Consider the following 21,346-nt stretch of genomic DNA (forward strand, 5'->3'; position numbering starts at 1 on the left):
ATTTTGGATTTAAATAATTCTGTTGGATTATAGCAGCAGTATGGTAAAGGGTAAATTAGAAACCCAGACTGTGAGTATCATACTATTTACAACTAACTCCCTTTAGTCTCTCTGCTTCTGTATTTTTATAAAATGGGGTAGTTATACCAGAGTTATTTATGAGAATTCCTGATACATAAAATAATGTAAAAGCCTTATGAAAATGTTGCCAATGACTTAAGTGTTTCTCATATGCCAGGAATTTTTCTTTTAACTATATTTGAAGCTAATAGAAATATTTACTTAAATATAGATGCTGTTTTATTTACTTTATTTATTTATTTTTTAAATTTACATCCAAGTTAGTTAGCATATAGTGCAGCAATGATTTCACAAGTAGATTCCTAAGTGCCCCTTACCCATTTAGCCCATCCCCCCCTCCCACAAGCCCCCCAGTAACCTTCAGTTTGTTCTCCATATTTATGAGTCTCTTCTGTTTTGTCCCCCTCCCTGTTTTTATATTATTTTTGTTTCCCTTTCCTTATGTTCATCTGTTTTGTCTCTTAAAGCCCTCATATGAGTGAATTCATTTTTTTTTTTAATATATGAAATTTACTGTCAAATTGGTTTCCATACAACACCCAGTGCTCATCCCAAAACATGCCCTCCTCAATACCCATCACCCACCCTCCCCTCCCTCCGACCCCCCATCAACCCTCAGTTTGTTCACAGTTTTTAACAGTCTCTTAGGTTTTGGCTCTCTCCCACTCTAACCTGTTTTTTTTTTTTTTTTCCTTCCCTTCCCCCATGGGTTTCTGTTAAGTTTCTCAGGATCCACATAAGAGTGAAACCATATGGTATCTGTCTTTCTCTGTAGGGCTTATTTCACTTAGCATCACACTCTCCAGTTCCATCCACGTTGCTACAAAAGGCCATATTTCATTCCTTCTCATTGCCACGTAGTATTCCATTGTGTATATAAACCACAATTTCTTTATCCATTCATCAGTTGATGGACATTTAGGCTCTTTCCATAATTTGGCTATTGTTGAGAGTGCTGCTATAAACATTGGGGTACAAGTGCCCCCATGCATCAGCACTCGTGTATCCCTTGGATAAATTCCTAGCAGTGCTATTGCTGGGTCATAGGGTAGGTCTATTTTTAATTTTCTGAGGAACCTCCACACTGCTTTCCAGAGCGGCTGCACCAATTTGCATTCCCACCAACAGTGCAAGAGGGTTCCCGTTTCTCCACATCCTCTCCAGCATCTATAGTCTCCTAATTTGTTCATTTTGGCCACTCTGACTGGTGTGAGGTGATATCTGAGTGTGGTTTTGATTTGTATTTCCCTGATAAGGAGCGACGTTGAGCATCTTTTCATGTGCCTGTTGGCCATCCGGATGTCTTCTTTAGAGAAGTGTCTATTCATGTTTTCTGCCCATTTCTTCACTGGGTTATTTGTTTTTCGGATGTGGAGTTTGGTGAGCTCTTTATAGATTTTGGATACTAGCCCTTTGTCCGATATGTCATTTGCGAATATCTTTTCCCATTCCGTTGGTTGCCTTTTAGTTTTGTTGGTTGTTTCCTTTGCTGTGCAGAAGCTTTTTATCTTCATAAGGTCCCAGTAATTCACTTTTGCTTGTAATTCCCTTGCCTTTGGGGATGTGTCGGGTAAGAGATTGCTACGGCTGAGGTCAGAGAGTTCTTTTCCTGCTTTCTCCTCTAAGGTTTTGATGGTTTCCTGTCTCACATTCAGGTCCTTTATCCATTTTGAGTTTATTTTTGTGAACGGTGTGAGAAAGTGGTCTAGTTTCAACCTTCTGCATGTTGCTGTCCAGTTCTCCCAGCACCATTTGTTAAAGAGGCTGTCTTTTTTCCATTGGATGTTCTTTCCTGCTTTGTCAAAGATGAGTTGGCCATACGTTTGTGGGTCTAGTTCTGGGGTTTCTATTCTATTCCATTGGTCTGTGTGTCTGTTTTTGTGCCAATACCATGCTGTCTTGATGATGACAGCTTTGTAGTAGAGGCTAAAGTCTGGGATTGTGATGCCTCCTGCTTTGGTCTTCTTCTTCAAAATTCCTTTGGCTATTCAGGGCCTTTTGTGGTTCCATATGAATTTTAGGAGTGCTTGTTCTAGTTTCGAGAAGAATGCTGGTGCAATTTTGATTGGGATTGCATTGAATGTGTAGATAGCTTTGGGTAGTATTGACATTTTGACAATATTTATTCTTCCAATCCATGAGCAGGGAATGTCTTTCCATTTCTTTATATCTTCTTCAATTACCTTCATAAGCTTTCTATAGTTTTCAGCATACAGATCTTTTACATCTTTGGTTAGATTTATTCCTAGGTATTTTATGCTTCTTGGTGCAATTATGAATGGGATCAGTTTCTTTATTTGTCTTTCCGTTGCTTCATTGTTAGTGTATAAGAATGCAACTGATTTCTGTACATTGATTTTGTATCCTGCAACTTTGCTGAATTCATGTATCAGTTCTAGCAGACTTTTGGTGGAGTCTACCGGATTTTCCATGTATAATATCATGTCATCTGCAAAAAGCGAAAGCTTGACTTCATCTTTGCCAATTTTGATGCCTTTGATTTCCTTTTGTTGTCTGATTGCTGATGCTAGAACTTCCAGCACTATGTTAAACAACAGCGGTGAGAGTGGGCATCCCTGTCGTGTTCCTGATCTCAGGGAAAAAGCTCTCAGTTTTTCCCTGTTGAGGATGATGTTAGCTGTGGGCTTTTCATAAATGCCTTTTATGATCTTTAAGTATGTTCCTTCTATCCCAACTTTCTCAAGGGTTTTTATTAAGAAAGGGTGCTGGATTTTGTCAAAGGCCTTTTCTGCATCGATTGACAGGATCATATGGTTCTTCTCTTTTTTTTTGTTAATGTGATGTATCACGTTGATTGATTTGCGAATGTTGAACCAGCCCTGCATCCCAGGAATGAATCCCACTTGATCATGGTGAATAATTCTTTTTATATGCCGTTGAATTCGATTTGCTAGTATCTTATTGAGAATTTTTGCATCCATATTCATCAGGGATATTGGCCTGTAGTTCTCTTTTTTGACTGGGTCTCTGTCTGGTTTAGGAATCAAAGTAATACTGGCTTCATAGAATGAGTCTGGAAGTTTCCCTTCCCTTTCTATTTCTTGGAATAGCTTGAGAAGGATAGGTATTATCTCTGCTGTAAACGTCTGGTAGAACTCCCCTGGGAAGCCATCTGGTCCTGGACTCTTATTTGTTGGGAGATTTTTGATAACCGATTCAATTTCTTCGCTGGTTATGGGTCTGTTCAAGCTTTCTATTTCCTCCTGATTGAGTTTTGGAAGCGTGTGGGTGTTTAGGAATTTGTCCATTTCTTCCAGGTTGTCCAATTTGTTGGCATATAATTTTTCATAGTATTCCCTGATAATTGTTTGTATCTCTGAGGGATTGGTTGTAATCATTCCATTTTCATTCATGATTTTATCTATTTGGGTCATCTCCCTTTTCTTTTTGAGAAGCCTGGCTAGAGGTTTGTCAATTTTGTTTATTTTTTCAAAAAACCAACTCTTGGTTTCGTTGATCTGCTCTACAGTTTTTTTTAGATTCTATATTGTTTATTTCTGCTCTGATCTTTATGATTTCTCTTCTTCTGCTGGGTTTAGGCTGCGTTTGCTGTTCTGCTTCTATTTCCTTTAGGTGTGCTGTTAGATTTTGTATTGGGGATTTTTCTTGTTTCTTGAGATAGGCCTGGATTGCAATGTATTTTCCTCTCAGGACTGCCTTCACTGCGTCCCAAAGCGTTTGGATTGTTGTATTTTCATTTTCGTTTGTTTCCATATATTTTTTAATTTCTTCTCTAATTGCCTGGTTGACCCACTCATTCGTTAGTAGGGTGTTCTTTAACCTCCATGCTTTTGGAGGTTTTCCAGACTTTTTCTTGTGGTTGATTTCAAGCTTCATAGCATTGTGGTCTGAAAGTATGCATGGTATAATTTCAATTCTTGTAAACTTATGAAGGGCTGTTTTGTGACCCAGTATATGATCTATCTTGGAGAATGTTCCATGTGCACTCGAGAAGAAAGTATATTCTGTTGCTTTGGGATGCAGAGTTCTAAATGTATCTGTCAAGTCCATCTGATCCAATGTCTCCTTCAGGGCCCTTGTTTCTTTATTGACCGTGTGTCTAGATGATCTATCCATTTCTGTAAGTGGGGTGTTAAAGTCTCCTACAATTACCACATTCTTATCAATAAGGTTGCTTATGTTTATGAGTAATTGTTTTATATATTTGGGGGCTCCGGTATTCGGCGCATAGACATTTATAATTGTTAGCTCTTCCTGATGGATAGACCCTGTAATTATTATATAATGCCCTTCTTCATCTCTTGTTACAGCCTTTAATTTAAAGTCTAGTTTGTCTGATATAAGTATGGCTACTCCAGCTTTCTTTTGGCTTCCAGTAGCATGATAAATAGTTCTCCATCCCCTCACTCTCAATCTAAAGGTGTCCTCAGGTCTAAAATGAGTCTCTTGTAGACAGCAAATAGATGGGTCTTGTTTTTTTATCCATTCTGCTACCCTATGTCTTTTGGTTGGCACATTTAATCCATTTACATTCAGTGTTATTATAGAAAGATACCGGTTGAGAGTCATTGTGATGTCTGTATGTTTTATGCTTGTAGTGATGTCTCTGGTACTTTGTCTCACAGGATCCCCCTTAGGATCTCTTGTAGGGCTGGTTTAGTGGTGACAAATTCCTTCAGTTTTTGTTTGTTTGGGAAGACCTTTATCTCTCCTTCTATTCTAAATGACAGACTTGCTGGATAAAGGATTCTCAGCTGCATATTTTTTCTGTCTAGCACCCTGAAAATCTCGTGCCAATTCTTTCTGGCCTGCCAAGTTTCAAAAGAGAGATCAGTCACGAGTCTTATAGGTCTCCCTTTATATGTGAGGGCACGTTTACCCCTTGCTGCTTTCAGAATTTTCTCTTTATCCTTGTATTTTGCCAGTTTCACTATGACATGTCGTGCAGAAGATCGATTCAAGTTACGTCTGAAGGGAGTTCTCTGTGCCTCTTGGATTTCAATGCCTTTTTCCTTCCCCAGTTCAGGGAAGTTCTCAGCTATTATTTCTTCAAGTACCCCTTCAGCACCTTTCCCTCTCTCTTCCTCCTCTGGGATACCAATTATGCGTATATTATTTCTTTTTAGTGTATCACTTAGTTCTCTAATTTTCCCCTCATACTCCTGGATTTTTTTATCTCTCTTTCTCTCAGCTTCCTCTTTTTCCATAACTTTATCTTCTAGTTCACCTATTCTCTCCTCTGCCTCTCCAATCCAAGCTGTCGTCATTTCCATTTTGTTTTGCATTTCGTTTAAAGCACTTTTCAGCTCCTCGTGACTGTTCCTTAGTCCCTCGATCTCTGTAGCAAGAGATTCTATGCTGTCCTCTATACTGTTTTCAAGCCCAGCGATTAATTTTATAACTATTATTCTAAATTCACTTTCTGTTATATTATTTAAATCCTTTTGATCAATTCATTAGCTGTTGTTATTTCCTGGAGATTCTTCTGAGGGGAATTCTTCCGTTTGGTCATTTTGGATAGTCCCTGGAGTGGTGAGGACCTGCAGGGCACTTCCCCTGTGCTGTGGTGTGTAACTGGAGTTGGTGGGCGGGGCCGCAGTCAGTCCTGATGTCTGCCCCCAGCACACTGCTGGGGCCACAGTCAGACTGGTGTGTGCCTTCTCTTCCCCTCTCCTAGGGGCGGGATTCACTGTGGGGTGGTGTGCCGTCTGGGCTACTTGCACCCTGCCAGGCTTGTGGTGCTGGGGATGTGGCGTATTAGCTGGGGTGGTTAGGCAAGGTGCACGGGGGCAGGAGAGGCAGGCTTAGCTCGCTTCTCCTTAGGTGATCCACTTCAGGAGGGGCCCTGTGGCAGCGGGAGGGAGTCAGATCTGCTGCTGGAGGTTTGGCTCCGCAGAAGCACAGAGTTGGGTGTTTGCGCGGAGCGAGCAACTTCCCTGGCAGGAACTGGTTCCCTTTGGGATTTTGGCTGGGGGATGGGCGGGGGAGTTGGCGCTGGGGAGTGCCTTTGTTCCCCACCAAACTGAGCTCTGTTGTCCGGGGGGCTCAGCAGCTCTCCCTCCCTTTGTCCTCCAGCCTTCCCGCTTTCCGAGCAGAGCTGTTAACTTATGACCTCCCAGACGCTAAGTCGCGCTTGTTGTCGGAACACAGTCCGCCCGGCCCCTCCGCTTTTGCAAGCCAGACTCGGGGGCTTTGCTTGGCCGGCGAGCCGCCCCTGCGCACCAGCTCCCTCCCGCCAGTCCGTGGAGCGCGCACAGCCTCGCCGCCCTTCCTACCCTCTTCTGTGGGCCTCTTGTCTGCGCTTGGCTCCGGCGACTCCGTTCTGCTAATCCTCTGGCGGTTTTCTGGGTTTTTTAGGCAGGTGTAGGTGGAATCTAAGTGATCAGCAGGATGCGCGGTGAGCCCAGCGTCCTCCTACGCCGCCATCTTCTATAAATACCTCATATGAGTGAATTCATATGACATTTGTCTTTCTCTAATTTCGCTTAGCATAATACCCTCTAGTTCCATCCATGTAGTTGCAAATGGCAAAATTTCATTCTTTTTGATTGCCAAGTAATACTCCATTGTGTGTGTGTGTGTGTGTGTGTGTGTGTGTGTGTGTGTACACACACCCTTAATATTGGATTCTCTTCAGCACACACACCCACCCCACATCTTCTTTATCCGTCAATGGACATTTGGGCTCTTTCCATACTTTGGCTATTGTTGATAGTGCTGATAAACATTGGGGTGCATGTGTCCCTTCGAAACAGCATACCTGTATCCCTTGGATAAATACCTAAGAGTGCAATTGCTGGGTCATAGGGTAGTTCTATTTTTAATTTTTTGAGGAATTTCCATACTATTTTCCAGAGTCATATGCCAGGAATTTTTAAATGCTATTAAACAGAAAACCCTTTAAAATTGTAACCCATAACCACTTCTAGTCATAGAAGTGGTTCCTTCTCATTCTCCTAGAATTTTTCCTACATAGCAATCCCTCTCTGAGGACTTAAAGATTGGTCTTGGTAACTGTTAAAACTTTTAGGTTCTGAGTCATTTTTCTGCATCTTCACAAGTTAAAGCAACCTTAATATTGGATTCTCTCCAGCCTCCTTTGCCAAAGATCAACTGGGAGGAAGTCAAGGGGGTTTTGGAATTAACTTAGCTTCGTTGCTCCTACTGACAGATCTCTCCTGTCAGAGGGTAACTGGATGAATGGAGGTTGCTCCTCTTAGATCTCTCAAACCATGACTTGAACTCATGAAATGTTGAGATCATGACCCAAGCCGAAATGAAGAGTTGGACGCTCAACTGACTGAGCCACCCAGGCGCCCTTACTATGCAGTTTTATTTCCAAGCTTCCAGGTTGCCTGCAATAGGCAACACTGTCTCAGTGCTTTTAATCCTTCCTCTTTCTCTGCTTGGTATGATCTTTCCTTTGGAATTATTATACTTTGTATTTCTCTGTGACATTCACTGTATTTTGCCTTATCTTATGATTGTTGTAAATGTATTACTCTTTTTTACTAGAATTTAATGTCTTTGAGCAGGGTGTGTTATATTAGTGACCAAATCTAGTGCCTTGCACATAGTAGGTGATTTCTAGTTGGCTGGCAGGCACAGTTATCTGTTGTTCAAATTTATATCTGCATTTACAGATTCATTAATATCTGTCATTATCCAGGGTCCAAGCAAAACAGATCTATCTTCATTTATAAGCTGAGATGATCAGAACTTTATGCCCACTATTGGGCCTACTTTGCTTTAGATTTCTTTCCCCTTTAACATTTTATTATGAACAATTTTTAAATATTAGGAGTTATAAAGTGCACACATGTACATTCATCACTTACATTCTATAATTAACATTTTTATTTGCTTTGTCACTATCCATTCCTGTATTCATCCAGTGATTCATCTTATTTTTTGATACATGTCAAAGTATGTTGCAAATCTTAGTGCACTTTATTTCCTATATACTTCAGCAACATGTCATTAAGTAGAGTTCATTGTTTGTGGCTTTTTTCTCTTTTTAAAGAAATAAGATATTTACAGATATAAAGCCTGTCTCAGATCCCTGCTGACTCCTTTCCTTCTTAGAGTTGTCGTTCTTGTGTATGTTTTTCTGTTTTTAGTATATATGTGTATATACCTAAATTAAAACTTTTTAAAACATGTATAAATGGCATCATGCTTCACATACTTCCTTTGCAACTTTTTCCGTTTGTTATTAATTTCAGATTTTTCTAGTTCCTATATCTAATCTCTTTGAGATCTGCTTTTGACATTGTTAAAGATTGGGTAGACTGTGGAATTACTTCATTTATTTTTGTCTATTTAGTGTATTATGATTGAAAGAATTAATAAGCTAGAAATGGTAAAAAAAATTAAGTATTAATCTTTGAATCCTATACATTTATAAATCTGTATTTATGGATGAGAGTTTTGCAAACAATGGTTGCTAAGAGTTTGTAGCATTATTCCACTTTATCATTAATTTTGGAGTTACTTTTATTTGGTTGTAACAATTGTACCTACGTATTGAATGCAGGCATGTGTTCATAATGCATTTCTTAGCAACCACCAGTGTTCTTTTCAGGAGCTGTGCTTTTAAGAGCCACTGGGGCTGCAACTTTGAGGAGGAAGTCTCAAAGATACTTTTTCTATTAATATAGCACAAGCAGCAACATAGATTACAATAGTTTTGACACCTTCTACATTACTATAGACCCAAATTAAGGGGTTTAAATTTGTCTTCAGTATTTAACATCAGTATGCTGTTATTTTTTCCTGACGTCATCAACACATTAGACATTATGAATGTTTCCTCTTATGTTAAGCCTCAATTGGAGTTTCTTTTTTTAACTCACATTTTTATACACATTTCATCAAAAGATTGTAGAACATTTTACACATCCTAATTATTATATTTCACAGTGCTCCTTTAAAAGTGGTAAGCTTTTGTGTACACTATAATGGTAGAAATAATTACAAATATATATTGTTTAATTTACCAGGTCAGCACTTACCACTACATCTTTACCTTTTTTTTTTTTTTTCTACTTCTCAATCCTCTGTATTAACACTGCTTAGTACAGTTTTCTGTGTTGAGGGAAATTTTTTATATTCACACTGTCCAGTATGGTAGCGATTAGCATTTGAAATAGAACTAGGAACTGAGGAACTGAAATTTTTTATCTTATTAAACTATAAATAGATATGGCTAGTGGCTGCTGTATTGGACAGCACAGCTCTCTAATCTCCACCATGCCAGTAAACTGCTCTTGCAGCTAACCAGCCAGCCCCTTAGTTTCCCAGTCTAATCAGTCTGTGTTGTCAGCTGCTTTGATTTTTCTCTGACATTTGATTGATTACATCCTTCTTTTACAAATGTTTTTCTCGGCACCTGTGCTTTCACTCTCTTCTCATGTTTAGTCTTCCTTATTGTCTCTCCTTTGGCTGATATTGGTGCTTTTAATTTTTTCTAAATTGATTTATTTTGAGAGAGAGAGCACGAGCATACGAGGGGCAGAGAGAGAGGGAGAAAGAGAGAATCCCAAACAGGCTCCTCACTGTCCGCACAGAGCCTGATGTGGGGCTCAAAGTCATGAACTGCGAGCTGAAACCAAGAGTTGGCCACCTAATCGCCTGAGTCACCCAGGCACCCTAATATCGGTGCTTTTAGATGTCTACTCTAGCTGTCTTTTGCTCTCAGAGCAGACTTTAGCTATTTATTCAACATGTACTGAATATCTACTTTAAAAAAAATTTTTTTTTAACATCTGTTCATTTTTGAGAGACAGAGCGTAAGCGAGGAAGAGGCAGAGAGAGAAGGAGACACAGAATGCGAAGCAGGTTCCAGGCTCTAGGCTCTGAGCTGTCAGCACAGAGCCCGACGCAGGGCTCAATCCCACAAACTGTGAGATCATGACCTGAGCCAATCAGACACTTCAACCAACTACTGAGTCACTGAAGCACCCCACTGAATTATCTACTTTCTATCAGACATTGGAGCTAGAAAGAACTTACTCCTTATTTCAAGGAACTCCCATGGTCTTAGCTGGCATTAGTGCTAAAGATCTCTCCTCCCCCCACCCTTAGTCTTTCCTTCCCTGTCTTTCTCCATCCCTCCCTTTTTTCCTCCTCTGTTTTTTTCTCCTGAAGTCCAGACTCCACTTCTTGACAAGTGCCTCAATTACATACTAGATATTGAGCTTATCTCCCCTTCCCAATACCCTCTCTCTTGAAATAAGTAAAAGTTTTAAACCTTCCACTTATCTTTCTTCACATTATTATATCTGTATTGCTTCTTAATTACTGTAAAGCCTCTAATGTCACCTTTCTTTAGCATATCACATGACATTCATTGTCTAGACTCTCACAAGCCCTTGATGTTGATAGCCATTATCTCTCCCTGGTACATCCAAAGGATCCAATTCCTCCTTGTAGCTCTTTCCCCATTTGCTATTTGCCAATTTATAGGTTGAGGTCTAAAGTTTTGGGGAAAAAAAGCTCTTCATGATCTACTTTGAGAGTGAATACACTCACCACTCTAGCTATGCCAAGCCCATTGAATTTCCCCAAAATGATGTTTCCTTTTCCTCTTTCTGGTTTTCCTCGAGTGAACATCTCATGTTCAAAGAATCAGTACCATTTTCTAATACTCCCTTCTCTAGACAGAACAGATGTTTCTTCTCTTTCATCATCAGCATCTCTATATCTAACATAAATGCTTCCCATATAGTAGGTGCACTATTCTGAGTACTTTTTATTATTTCATTTAATCATTATAACTGCATACTCAGGTTTGTAGGTCCTGAAACTGAGACTGGACGAGGTGACTTTCCCCCTTTTTTTCATTTGTGTGATTAAAAAAATTTTTAATAGACTTTATTTGTTATAGCAGTTTTAGGTATACGTAAAAATTGTAAGAAAGCTCCCATATACTCCCTCGTTGAGCTTCCCTTCTCATTAGCATTTTGCATTGCTGTGATACTGGTTCACCAATCACAACTGTACCAATACATAATTATTAACTACAGTCCATAGTTTGCTTTAGGGATCACTCTTGTGTCATATAGTACTTTGAATTTTGACAAATGAAAAATATATGATTTTATATACAATATACAGAATAGTTTTACCACCCTAAAGATGCTGTGTACACCTATTTATCCTCCTACTGCTTCCCCTTCTACCAACCATTGATCTTTATACTGTTCCTATAGTTTTGCCAGTTTCCAAAATGTCATGTGGTAGGAATCAAGCATTGGGTAGCCTTTTAGACTGACTTCTTTCACTTAACAATAACCATTTAAGGTTCCTCTTTTTTGTGGCTTTATAGCTCATTTCTTTTTATTACCAAAATTTATTCTAGTGTGTGAACGACTCGCAGTTTATCCATTCATCTACTGAAGGACATCTTGGGTGCTTCCAGTTTGGGGCAGTTATGCATAAGCTGGTGTAAACATTTGTATACAGGTTTCTGCATGGACACAGTCTCCAGTTCATTGGGGTATAACTAGGAGCACCATTGCTGGATCATATACTCGGATTTTAAGTTTAGCTATGTAGGAAACCACTAAACTGTCTACCAGAGTAGCCTGTATCATTTTGCATTCCCACCAGCAATTAATGAGAGTTTCTGTTCCTTAACATTCTTACCAGAAGTTGGGGTCATCAGTGTTATGGGTTGTAACCATTCTGATAAATGTGTAATGGTATCTCATCTCATTGTTTTAATTTTCAGTATACTAATGACATATGATATTGAACATCCTTTCATATGCCTCTTTTCCATCCAGATGTTTTGTTTGGTGACGTGTCTGTTCAGATCTTTTGCCCGTTTCTATTTTTTAAATTAATTAATCTATTTTTTTATTTTTTATTTGAGAGAGAGAGAGCACGCACAAGTGGGGGAGAGAGGCAGTGGGAGGGAGGGAGGGAGAATCTCAAGCAGGCTCCACACTGAGCATGGAGCCCTACGTGGGGCTTGATCCTATGATGCTGGGATCATGACCCGAGCCAAAACCAAGAGTTAGACGCTTAGCCAATTGAACCATCCCTTGATGTCCCCTTGACCATTTTTAAATCAAGTTGTTTGTTTTCTTATTTTTGAGTTTTAAGAGTTCTTTGTGTATTTTGGATACCAGTACTCTGTTAGATATTTGTTTTGCAAAGATTTTCTCCCAGTCTGTAGTTTGTTCATTCTCTTAATAGTGTCTTTCACAGAGCAGAAGTTTTTAATTTTAATGAAATCCAGTGTAATGATTTTTTTTCTTGGAACATGCTTTTGGTGTCATCTACATTTTTTTCTTGTTATCTAGCTGAAGTATTAATAGTTTTGCATTTTACATTTAGCTCTATGATCCATTTTGAGTTAATTTTTTTGGAATATGTAAGATTTATATCTAGATTACCCATTTGTTTCAACACTATTTAAGACTGTCCTTTCTCCATTGAATTGCCTTTGCTCCTTTGTGAAAGATTAGTTATATGTGTATGAGTCTATTTCAGGTTTTCTATTCTCTACCATTGATCTATTTGTCTTCTTTTGATAATGCCTTACAGTTGAGATTACTATGATTTTATAGTAAGACTTAAAGTCGTCTTGATCACTGTGACTTAAAGTGTCAGTCCTCTGACTTTGTTATTTTTCATCCACGCTGTCTTAACTATTCTGGGTCTTTTGCTTTTCCATATAAACTTTAGAGTCAGTTTGTCATTATCCTCAAAATTACTTGCTGGGATTTCTACAGCGACTGTGTTGAATTTACAGATCAAGCTGGGAAGTGCTGATATCATAACAATATTGAGTCTTCCAATCCATGATCTTAGAATATATCTGTTTATATCTTTTTTGTTTTTATTTAATCAGTGTTTTGTAGTTTTCCTCATATAGATCTTGTACATATTTTGTTAAATTTATACTTTGTGTGTGTACATGTGTTTGCATGTGCTGTTTTTAATTGCAAATTTTAATAGTTCATTGCTGGTATATAGGAAAGCAGTAGACTTTTGTATGTAAACTTTGAATCTCGTGACCTTGCTATAAGCACTTAGTAGTTCCAATAGGTTTTTCGTCAGTTTGGGGACCTTATAGACAATCATATCATCTGTGAATGCAGTTTTATTTCTCTTTCTCTTGGTATACTTTTCATTTCCTTTTCTTGTCTTATTACATTAACTAGGATATAGTACAGTGTTGAATAGGAATGATAAAAGGGGACATCCTTGTCTTGTTCCTTATTAAAGAAAGCATTTACTTTTTCACTTTGTAATGTTAGCTTTAGGGTTTTGTAGATTTTCTGTATTAAGTTTTATAGATATTTATTTTTTTTAGTGTGCAAACAGTTTTTGTCACAAATGAATTTGCAATGGATTTTGTCAAATGCCTTTTCTGCATGTATTCTGATCCTGTGATTTTTCTTTTCTAGTTTATTGATGTGATGGATTGCATTAATTCACTTTCAGATGTTGAACAAGTCTTACATGCCTGTAATAAATTTCATTTGGTTGTGGTGCATAATTATTTTTATATATTCTTGGATTTGCTCATATCGTATTAAGGATTTTTTTTTTCCTTTGTATCTATGTTCTTGAGAGACTGATTTGTAATTCTCCTTTGTTGTAATGTCTTTGTCTGGTTTTGGTTGGTAGAGAATTGGTATCATTTCTTCTGTAAGTGTTTAGTAGAATTCACCAGTGAAACCATCTCATCCTAGTGCTTTCTGTTTTGTAAGGTTAATTGCTGATTAAATTTTTTTATAGATGTAAGCTTGTTTGAATTATCTGTATCTCCTTGTTTGAGTTTTGGTAGACTGTGTCTTTCAAGAGATTGGTCCATTTCATCTAAGTTAACAAATTAGTGGGCATAGAGTTATTCATAATATTCCTTGATTATCCTTTTAACGTCCAGGAGATTAATCCGTAGTGATGACTCCTGTTTCAATTTTGATATTAATAAGTTTTGTCTTTTCTTTTTTTCTTGGTTAGCCTGAACTGGAGATTTATCAAATTGATTTTTTCCAAGAACCAGCTTTTGGTTTCATTCAATTTTCTATTTTATTGTTTTCACCTTCATGGATTTCTGCTAGAACAGAATTTGGAATTTTTATTCTCTTTGCTTAATTCCCTCTTCTTTTTTTTAGTTTCCTAGCTTAGATTATTACCTTTGTATCTTTCATCTTTTCTAAATGTATTTAATGCTGTAAATTTCCAAGTACTGTTTTTGCTGCATCTCACAAATTTTGATAAGTTGTATTTTCATTGAGTTCAAAATATGTTATAATTTCTCTTGAGACTTCTTTGATCCATGTGATTTTAGAAGTATGTTGTTTAATCTCCAGATGTTTGGGGATTTTCTAGCTACTTTCTGTTGATTTCTAATTTAATTTTATTGTGATCTAAAAGCATACTTGGTATGATTTCTGTTCTTTAAAATCTGTTAAGGTATGTTTTATGGCCCAGAATCTGGTCTGTCCTGGTGAATGTTTCATGTAAGCTTGAGAAGAATGTGTAATGTATAAAATGGGTTTCACCAGGAGCCAATCAAGGTATCTGCAGGGCTGCACTTCCTCTGGAGTCTCTAGGGGAGACTCTATTTCTTTGCTGGTAAAGACCAGTAAGTTGCTAGAGGCTGCTTGCGTTCCTGGACTGATAGCTCCTTCTCCCATCTTTAAAATGCATCACTCAACCTTTGTTTATGTGGTAACATTTCCTCTCTTTCTCTGATTCTTCTTCATTCCTTTTTAAAGGACTCCAAGTGATTACATTTTGCACACCTGGATAATCCAGGATAATCTCCCTATCCAAAAGTTGTAACATAATCCTATCTGCAAAAATATTCTCCTGTGGCTGGCTAGTGGCTACCGTGTTAGATAGCACAACTCTGTAATTTTTACCATTCCACCAAAGTGCTCTTAGAGAACTTGAATGCAAATGATAAAGATGGTTTGTCTGAAATGAAAATTCTCCTAGCAATTTATATTGACTTAATTTTTGGTTTCTCTCTTTGTGGACACAAAGGTAAGGACTAAATGATAATACATTTTAGGGAGTTTTATGTCATTATGAGCAATTACAGATAGAACAAACCTGCTAGATACTATTCTTCCAGTCACTGGACAGCGTAGTTAATAGTAAAAAGCCTTGATAGTTTTATTTTGTCATATTCCTTTACTCCTAGGAATACGTTGTAAGAATTTAACTATTATCACAGGCCACTATAATAAAGTACTGTGAGAAACCGCATTTGGGTAGTGTTTTCATCACCCTGGCAAATTTAACTGCATTTCTATGTAGTTTATGTAAACCCCACCCATACTTTAACCTGCTTCCCATTTCAATGAGGTTCAATCAGGGGAAAAAGCAACAACAAAAAAATCTTCCTGTGTGGCCTGTAGATATCAGATTTGAAGATTATTAATGCATTTCCAGCTAGGGACCATAAGCAAACAAACTCTCCTACAGATAACTACACCCTTCCTGTTCAGGATTGAGTTTACTGTGGAACAGATTTCGGAAATAGGTTTCTGACAGTTGTGAATTTTATTTATAAAATGTTGGAGGGTGAGGCTCTTCCTTTAACAAAAAACTAATTATTTCCTGTCCAATGTCCAACCAGTACATTTTAAACAGTCTTTTAGAAAATTTCCCGTTTCATAGAGAATTATGTTGCTTTGGGCAGTTCTGGTTGTTCTCGTCAGCTAACATACAAAAATTTGCCTGTTTCAATGAATAATTCAAAAAGGACTTACAATTAAAAAAGAAAATAGTCTTTAAATGCTTGTATTATCTTGTCTCCAGAGTGACAGTAGTTTACAGTTTAAATAAATGCATAAACACATTTTAATGTGTTTTTATCTTTGATATGCAAATGTGTAGCATATTTATGTTCAGTAAATATACTAAATGAAGAGTTACAGTTTAGGTAAAATGGATTTACATTAAAGAATCTGCAGGTTAATTCACAGTGTAACATTATCCTCATCTACTACATCTGTTATAAAGAAGCCTGTAAAATTTAGGCCACCCACAAAGTGGTCTGCTGAGGCCTGTGGTTGATGTTAGAATGCTGTTATTATGTGGGCTGACTGGTTTGGTAAGGAATTTACCTCCACTAAGACTGAAACATCATGGTTCTGACTTTCCCCCATGGGGACTGCATTGGCTTGACTTCGGTACTATGTGTTTGTTAAACCAGCCAGAGTGCTCTATTGCCTTGCCATCACATATAGTATCATGTGAATGGTGTACTGTTCTCTCAGTTGGTTTGTTAGAGTAGTAATATCAATTCCGGGCCACATAAACCTTAGGATAAACTGGAATAAATGGTTGTTTAGATAGCTGAATTAAATTTAATGGCTACTATGAGTATATTTCATCACTATTTAGAAAAACATGCGTGTTGGGGGGCTGTTCTGTGTTCATTGAAGAACTTATTCTTTTAATTTCCTTGGGGCTTGTGGAATGGTTTTAAGAGCAAGGAAATGAATTTAGTATAATTCAGCAACCTAGCACTAAGTCAGAATTAAATATTCTTCTTTAAATAGCTATTTTTAAGGGGAAAAATATTTCAGACATTTAAAATATAATAACAGCAACTACCACAACAGCTAGTAGTGATCATTGGAGGAATAAAAACTCCTAAGCCAAATGTCTCAAATCACTTCTTTCTAAAGTTTTTCAAAATGAAAAAAAAATCCTTTTGCAGAGAATAAACATGATATATTGATTGTTTTTGTTAAATTTAGAAAAATTAAAATTCAGGTAACAGTTCTTTTAAATCAGATAATTTGTATTTCACTTAGTTTTCATGGATACTTAATTGTAATTTTTCTTTAAATACATGAATTACATAGTATGGAAAATAGCAAAGAAATCTAAATTGCATTTTGTGACTACAAATTAAGGAAATGATATTTACTGGGGAGAATACTTAACAATTTTTGGACAAGGAAAAATATCTCATTGTCACTGAAAAGGATTATATGTACATACTGAAGTAAAAAATACATATTGAGGTAGAAAATTTATATGCATGTATACACATGTGTATATATATATATGTGTGTGTTTATATATACATACACATGTATACACATGCATGAACTTGTGTGTTTAACATTGTTTTGATCTTAACTCTGCCTTGGTGACTTTGTGGTTAAATAGAACTTGCAAAGGTTTTTTTGTTTTTGTTTTTGTTTTTTTTACTTTTTTTAAAGTTTATTTTGAAAGAGAGAGAGAGAGAATGGGGGAGGGGCAGAGAGGGCGTGGGCGGGGGACAGAGGATCCAAAGAGGGCTTTGTGCTTCCAGCAGAGAGGCCAGTGTGGAGCTCCAACTCACCAACAGTGAGATCATGACCTGAGCTGAAGTTGGGTGTTTAACCAACTGAGCCACCCTGGCACCCTGAAAAGTTTTTTCAAATAGATACTTTTTGTCTTTTCTTTTTTGTTTGTTGTTTCGTCTTTTTGTTTGTTTGTTGTTTGTTGTTGAATTTGTCATATGGTCATGATTCAAACAAATAATCCAAAGTTAGGGCTCAGAAACTTTTTTCTTCCAAACAAGCAAATGAGTGAAGCCATGAATGTGCCTTACCTAGCAAGCCTTTGTTCTTTGATGTCCTTTTAGTGTACTGCCTGATGCTGACAAATGCCATGCCTAACTTCTGTAGTCAGTGACGTGGTATATCAATGTTTTTCTACTCATTATCTGCAAATCTCAGAAGTTTACATAGCATCTGACAGTAGTAACTACTCAAGGGTGAGGAAGGTTCAATTATATTGTGTCTCCCTTTATGAATTTAGCATTGTAATTCTGCAAACTGCATTAGCTCAATGTTGGGCTAATTATTTTTAGTTTTAGCTAACCACAATGTATTTTCACCTTTCCAGGTTTACCGACAAGACTGTGAAACTTTCGGGATGGTTGTGAAAATGCTGATTGAAAAAGATCCTTCATTAGAAAAGTCTATACAGTTTGCATTGAGACAGAATTTACATGAAATAGGTGAGAGGTGTGTTGAGGAACTCAAACATTTCATTGCAGAGTATGACACCTCTAGTCAAGATTTTGGAGAGCCTTTTTAGAAAATTGCTCAGGCAAAAAAAATGTTTCTAGATTTTTTTTTTTTTTGGATTGTGTAAATCCTTAATATATAGAATTTTTGTGATGAAGAGAAATACTTTATGATAGTCGACCACATTTCCGATATCAAATAAACATCTAAAATAGTTTAAGATATTTTAATTAGAATTTTTTAAATCCACATGTAGAGCCTCCTAATCCATACTTACCTTTTATCCCCCTAAAATGATGGGTCAGTTAATTTTTCAAGCTTTGAAAAAGCAGTGTTGGAGAACAGCTCATGTTCTGTAGTCTTCGGTATGCGATCATTTGTTTTGGTCACATAGTGTAATTTATAGGTTAGAGATCATTCCACTTAAACATTAATAGTCTTTTTGCATTTCATAGTCAGTGATACCATGTGAAAATGTTAGAATTCTGAGTTGTGATTTTATTGACTTGTTGCTTGCTTGTTTTAGGCTTTGTAACTTTTAATATGTTCAAGTATACTGTCCAAATAAACTGAATACTCCAGTATTTTACAGAATATTTGCTTTAAGATTAATTCCCATTATGATAAAATAGAGCACTTAAATCTTAAAAAGACCTCATAGTAAAATCCTGTTTTCCAAGTAAATCAACTCAATGTCTTCTATTAAAATAATCCTGAAACTCCTGACCAGTCTCACAGATGTCTGAGTCTTAAACAATATCATATGTAAAACTAAGAGAAGGGGCAATTTGAGATGAAAGATGAGAGCTATTTTCAAGTTGAGATTTCTTTAAAAACTTCTAATTGAGAGGCATTCACTTTCCAATGTCCCCTCTGTAAAGAGAGCTTTCATACTATTTTTACTTTCTGATTTTATACTCTAATAAACTTTTGCCTGCTGCTCTAAATAAATAAATAAATACTTATCATTGAAATAGAAAAATTTTGAATATGATGAAGTAGTGGAATTTCATTTTTTTCCCAGGCCCATATTTCCCATCTCAAGAAAAGGTCATTGATACCATATCCATGATCAAACCATTTACAGATTCCTTTGTTAATCACATTATGCCTTTATTGATATCTGTTTGTAGTTGTAACAAGATCTTTGTTGTGTTGCCCTTTTTAGGGATCGTTAGCCCTCAAAAGTGTTCTTTAAAGAAACAAAGCAGAGTAGGCAGTAAGCCCAGCACAACTACCCCTCACCAAACAGTCTATGTAAACATTTCTCCATGAGTGAGCCATCCAAATCACGGGTTACTTAAAAATCTAACTGGGACCATTAGGATATTCCACTCATTTCCTGATCACTTCCAGCTGCCCAGTGGCATTTAGCCAAAATATGTATTTCTGTGGCATTAGGAAACCTTAAAAATCATGCTTGTTATTACTACCCAGTTTCATTATCCTCCCATCCCTCTTTCCATTTCCATTCTCTTCTCACTTGAATTCTGCAATTATCTTTAGTGGCTTATATTGATATTATCTAAAGAGCTACCCCAGAGTAGATAAAAATTACATTAAAAGTGGAATCAGCAGTACAAATAATTTTGGTGGATCCTATATGGGTGCCTCAAAATATGTATTGTCTCATTCCACAAATGTAAAAACTAATTGAACATAATTATTTTTCTTAAATTTCCTATATGAGACTGCCTTGAACTCTTACTTTTGCCATTTAGATGTACATAAGCTAAAACTAAACCCTACATATCACCTCTGGTATTCTTTCCTAATTACGAAGTGATTTTGTTACCCACTTTAGAAAGAAAAGACTAAGAAAGTACTGATCTTGGTTCTCCCCTACCCCCATGTTTTTCTTTTCCTTAAATATTCTAAGTCCAGGATTCAATTTCTTTAGTCAAGATGTTTCATGTTTGAAAATAAAAGTTAAGAAACTACCATCAAGGCAAATGAGTTGTTCATTCTGTTGAAATTCATTAAAGTAGAAATTCATTAAGCTAGAGGTTTTGCTTACAGATGCATTTAATTGTAGGTTCAACAGATAATTTCTTCTCTCCTTTCCCCAAATTATATTCAACATTTAAAGCTCTTTATAGCTTGCCATCAGCGTTATTCTGGTAGGCTTGTCAGTGTTAATTCTGTTTGTTTTTGGCAGCTTTTTAAAGTCCAGTTTTAGGATAGTTGAATTCAGATGTGTACGAGAGTGTGTATTTTACAAAATGTTCTTGATTAATTTGTTTGTAAAGTATCCATTGTTTTTGAGTATGCCCAGCTGATATGATAAAATTTTCATTGTCTTACCATAAAGCCTTGATGATCAACAGGGAGAAAGCAGAGAGTGTGAAGCTTTTTGTGAATTTTAAAAGTGCAAAATAAAGCAACCAGGTTTAAATAATTGGATTGTCTTTTTTTTCTCTTTAACAGGATTAAAGTATTTTCCTGAAATGTAGACTTTTATTACTCCCTACTGCAAGATTACTCAATGTTCAGTTCACCCACTCAGCAGCAGGATGGAAGAATTGAGACATTATTAACTTTGGTGACTTAAGGAGTGTTGATATCTGAGCAAGCAGTTAAATGAGATAAGATTGAACACACAGAAGTGCTCAGTAATTGTGTAATTATGAATCTGCGTTTCAGGGAATTGTAGGATTAAAATCTTAACCTTTTTATGGAACCTCTGGAGGAACCGTGTCTTTGGGACCTGGTTCCTAGCACAGTTTGGAATGTTGTAGTTACTTGTATTCCTTGACACTTCACAAAAGAAGTGACATTTGACCATAGGTCTTGGAGAAATAGGACTTATTCAGGCAGAAAAGGGGAAGTAATAGAAGTCTAGGAAGAGGAGAATGGTACAGGGAAAGATGGAAGCCTGTATGACTGAAGCCGGTTGGGAAAGATGTTAGGGGACAAATTTAGGAAAAGATTGGTTAACAGAATGATTTTGAATGTTTTTAGCTTTATCCTTTTTCTTCTACTCATTCAAGAATGACATTTGAAAATACTCTCTTTGAAGATATTACCTTTGTATTTATTCTTGCCCAAAACACTAATTTCCCACAGCCTCTCAGCCGCTTACCAACTCTGAGCCAGTTTATAGATCCAGAACACCTCGAAGAAAGGGCAGGCCAGCTCCCCTTCAGAAAGGATTCTGCTTGCACCCCAGACATTGTATAGTGGTTTCAGCTTCATTTCAGAGTTTCCTGTAAGGGACTCTAAACTCCAAAGAAGGCTCTGACAATTCTTTGGTGACAACTTTGGAGACTGTATTCAGT

The 21,346-nt window shown here is 37.0% G+C and overlaps 1 protein-coding gene across 8 annotated transcripts in view; it reads left to right on the forward strand.

Annotated features, from left to right (window-relative positions):
* PPHLN1 (periphilin 1) overlaps nucleotides 1–20,466 on the forward strand; it is a 142,417-nt gene extending 121,951 nt beyond the window's left edge. For all 8 annotated transcript variants that reach the window (XM_006933619.4, XM_006933622.4, XM_011283878.3 and 5 more), the window contains one exon: nucleotides 17,944–20,466. In XM_006933619.4, the coding sequence (XP_006933681.1) occupies nucleotides 17,944–18,138 (195 nt within the window). In that variant the 3' untranslated portion in view covers nucleotides 18,139–20,466. The remainder of the gene's footprint in view (nucleotides 1–17,943) is intronic.
* The last annotated feature ends 880 nt before the right edge of the window (nucleotides 20,467–21,346 follow it).

Source organism: Felis catus, chromosome B4 (genome assembly GCF_018350175.1).
Source record: "Felis catus isolate Fca126 chromosome B4, F.catus_Fca126_mat1.0, whole genome shotgun sequence".
Lineage (NCBI taxonomy): Eukaryota > Metazoa > Chordata > Mammalia > Carnivora > Felidae > Felis > Felis catus.